Raw genomic sequence first — 3165 nt, 5'->3', positions numbered from 1 at the left:
GTGGTGCTGGCCCCTACCCTGGGGGTCTTTAAGAAGAGGCTGGATGCCTACCTGGCTGGACTCATTTGAGTCCCGTTTCTCTTTTTGGGGTTTTTTGTTGTTCTCCCGCCCTGGCGGGGGGTCGGGCTAGAAGATCTACTAGGTCCCTTCCGACCCTTAATCTATGAATCTATGACTTTATAATACAAAGATCAAAGGATTTTAACAATATGGTTTTATGGCAAAATGTTGAAGTCTGCTATTACTCACCGATACTGCAAACAGGTTGTATCTCTTCAAATTACTCTTTGAACCAATAACATATTGTGACAGGTCAAGACTTTCCAAAGGGAAATCTACAGATGTTTGAAGCTTTTGCTTCCACCTTCCATCATAGGAAAATCTAGAGAAAGTAAAAAGCAGAACTGGCTTGAGCAGCAGGTCACAAGAAGCTGAAGCTGATTTCATGCATAGTGTTATTTCACACTCTCTGGTTTTAACCTACATAAACAAGACTAAATCCTTTATTCTGCAACTTAAACAGAGAATCAGGACTACAAAGAAACACCCCCACCCCCGGTCCCTCAAACATTTGTGCACAGATTCCATTGCACACCAAACTCAGCTGGATTACTTATAAGTGTTTCCAGAATTAGGGCTCAGAAAAATGGGCAACACCAATGGACTCAGTTTTTCTGCTGAACAATCTACATTTTAGGAAAAGGCTGTAGCCCCAAGAAATCCATAAAGGGCGAAGGTGGTTCTAGTCAAAGATACTTTTTCACAATGCAGCATCTTACCGTTTCAAGTGCACAAGAAGAACAGGTGGCAGTTTCCAAATCTCTATTTTTTTCAAAGAATCTCTTCGAGTTTTGCAATGGCTACAGTAAAATCTGTTGTTATCTGTGAGCTTTTCCTCTTTGGAAAATAATCTAAGGCAATCCTGGAACAAAAGAGAAGCCATATATATTTAAGGGACTGGTGTTTATAAAACTATGTGCAGCTCAAAAATTTGCCTGATATTTGGCTTTGAATTTGAGTCAACCATGTGCATCCTGTCTTTCAGAATTAGGGAACTCTAGCCCATGAATTCACACCTAAAACAGGACTGCTGCTAAGTCTGTGCAGCTAATGCATCTTGTTTAAAAATGCAAGACAAATGTGAGGGGACCTGTAATGGGCACGTTATGATACAAGGCCATGTTAAAGTTACAGTGGGACAGTAGAAGTGGGTTTATAATAGATTTTTTAATCCTCCTCAAAATTTTTAAAAAATAGTTGAAAGGCTAGAAGGCAAGACCCTTTCATAGGGCAGATCTAGAGGGGGTACAGTGGAGTGGCTACACCTCCCTTTTGGATTTAAGTGCACTATGGGAGTCTCTAGGGACTTTTTAAAGAGCTAAAAATCCTTCTCCCCCATCTGCCACTGTTGCCTTCCCCACTGTCCTGAGGATGGGGGAAGCACAAGAGCTGTTCCTGTCCACCCCAGCTAGGCTGCTCATGGACTGGGCTCAACTGGGGACAGGGAAAGTGGCATTGGGGGTGGGAGTGGGATTTCCTTCCCTGTGCCTACACCTGATCCTGGGGGACAGGCTGGGGGTGGGGGAGGTAGGGAACTACTTTTCCACCATGCATTTCCCCAGGTTACTCAAGCCCATACACAGCCTGGCTAAGGTGGACAGGAATGGCTCTGGTGCTTCCCCTGGAACAGTGGAGGAAGGAAAGGAGGAATTTTCACTTGCTTTAGGAACTTCAAAAAAGTGCCTGGAGGCTTCTGAGGGTGGTTTGCCTACATTGGAGGCAGGGAGGAGGCTGGGAGTGGTGGGGGCAGCCACCTCTGCAGTGTGGTTTGCTGCTCCTGCAGCCCCCCATGGAAAATCCACCGTGCTTTACTCAACGTAAGACAAAAGACAAGTCTCCTGAAATTTCTGACATCTCTCTTAAGTCAGGGCAGAAACACCATCCAAAAACCCAGGGTTAGTATTTTATTATAGTAAAAGTATCTGTTTCCTCTACTGCTAGCTTACCTGTAGTGTGCATTTGCTAGTGGATGCAAGTGGCAATGATAAATACATAAATGCCTCAAACGTTCGGGACTTTTTATGACATGTCAAACACTGCACTGTAGATTTGAACTGGCCTTGGAAAAGTGCCACAATAATAGATTCATTGAGCTGCTTGTGTTTGTGCCAGGCTAGTTCTGCTGCTTTAAGGTCATCAAGATGATCGTTATTTTCTTCTTTATATCTCTTCCTATTGTCAGCCTGGATAATAAGAAATGAAGATGCTTTAATCATCATACAAGCATATGTGAAGAAGACAGGTTAGATTGTATACATGTGCACTTTAGAAAAATTATGCAAGAGGTTTTAACCAAATCTGGATTTCTCATCTAGTCCCCTGTATTTCTGGGTTGCCCCCCCAGCACTTCCTGTTGTGCAGGCTTAACTCCTACTGTTAATATTGTAATTTACACTTTGCTCTATTGCTTTCCACAGAAGACCATGAAGAACAGCTGCACAGGCCTCATGACCAGCATACATAAAAGTAGTCAAATGGTTCACAATCTGCACTTCAGACATCTTGTCCCCTTAAATAAAAGGGAAAAGAGAGAATGAAGGAAACATATTTTCAACATGAACAAACCCCTGATTACCAAAAGTGCTAATTTTATTAACAGGCAACTCAGGATAAGGTATACAGGAGTCTAATGGATCCATAAGTATCCTCAAGTATATGCTCTTTAAATATGAGGAAGGGTTGCAGGAGTTCTTCATTCAAAGGACCTGGCTTGAGTCAAGCAAAGGATATAACAAGTAACACTATGCAGAAATCATGGAAGTGTACTTCTTAAAAATTAAAAAATGTACAAACACCACAGATGGACCATGCAAAATGCCACATGTAGCTAAATGGCTCATCTGATTACCCCCTTACCATCAGCAGTGCCTTGGGGCTCAATTCTTTATCTCTCTTCCTGTACCTGCTTTGTCCGAAAGTATCTGCCTCAAAGATGATGTTGCCTGCTCTCTCTACACACAGAGGTCAGGGCATGCAGTGCCTGGGTACAGCTGAAGCCATCCACGCAACTGAAGATTAAGGGAACAGGCCTACTAATTCTATCTATACCATAGCAAGAAACTTCTTCCACTAAAATCCAATCTAACCATTTGGGGTGCCTGCAGA

At 42.9% G+C, this 3165-nt stretch overlaps 1 protein-coding gene across 4 annotated transcripts in view; it reads right to left on the bottom strand.

Moving 5' to 3' along the window:
- Positions 1-3165, bottom strand: part of USP8 (ubiquitin specific peptidase 8) — a 47409-nt gene that overhangs the window by 1315 nt on the left and 42929 nt on the right. For all 4 annotated transcript variants that reach the window (XM_019504141.1, XM_019504143.1, XM_019504144.1 and 1 more), the window contains 3 exons: positions 2007-2243; positions 780-922; positions 250-382 (listed from right to left, as the gene is read on the bottom strand). In XM_019504141.1, coding sequence (XP_019359686.1) covers positions 250-382; positions 780-922; positions 2007-2243 — 513 coding nt within the window. The remainder of the gene's footprint in view (positions 1-249; positions 383-779; positions 923-2006; positions 2244-3165) is intronic.

Source organism: Gavialis gangeticus, unplaced genomic scaffold (genome assembly GCF_001723915.1).
Source record: "Gavialis gangeticus isolate Ggan-Ray unplaced genomic scaffold, GavGan_comp1, whole genome shotgun sequence".
Classification (NCBI taxonomy): domain Eukaryota; kingdom Metazoa; phylum Chordata; order Crocodylia; family Gavialidae; genus Gavialis; species Gavialis gangeticus.
Note: the sequence above shows the minus strand (reverse complement) of the source record. Positions and strands in the feature narration are given on the sequence as shown.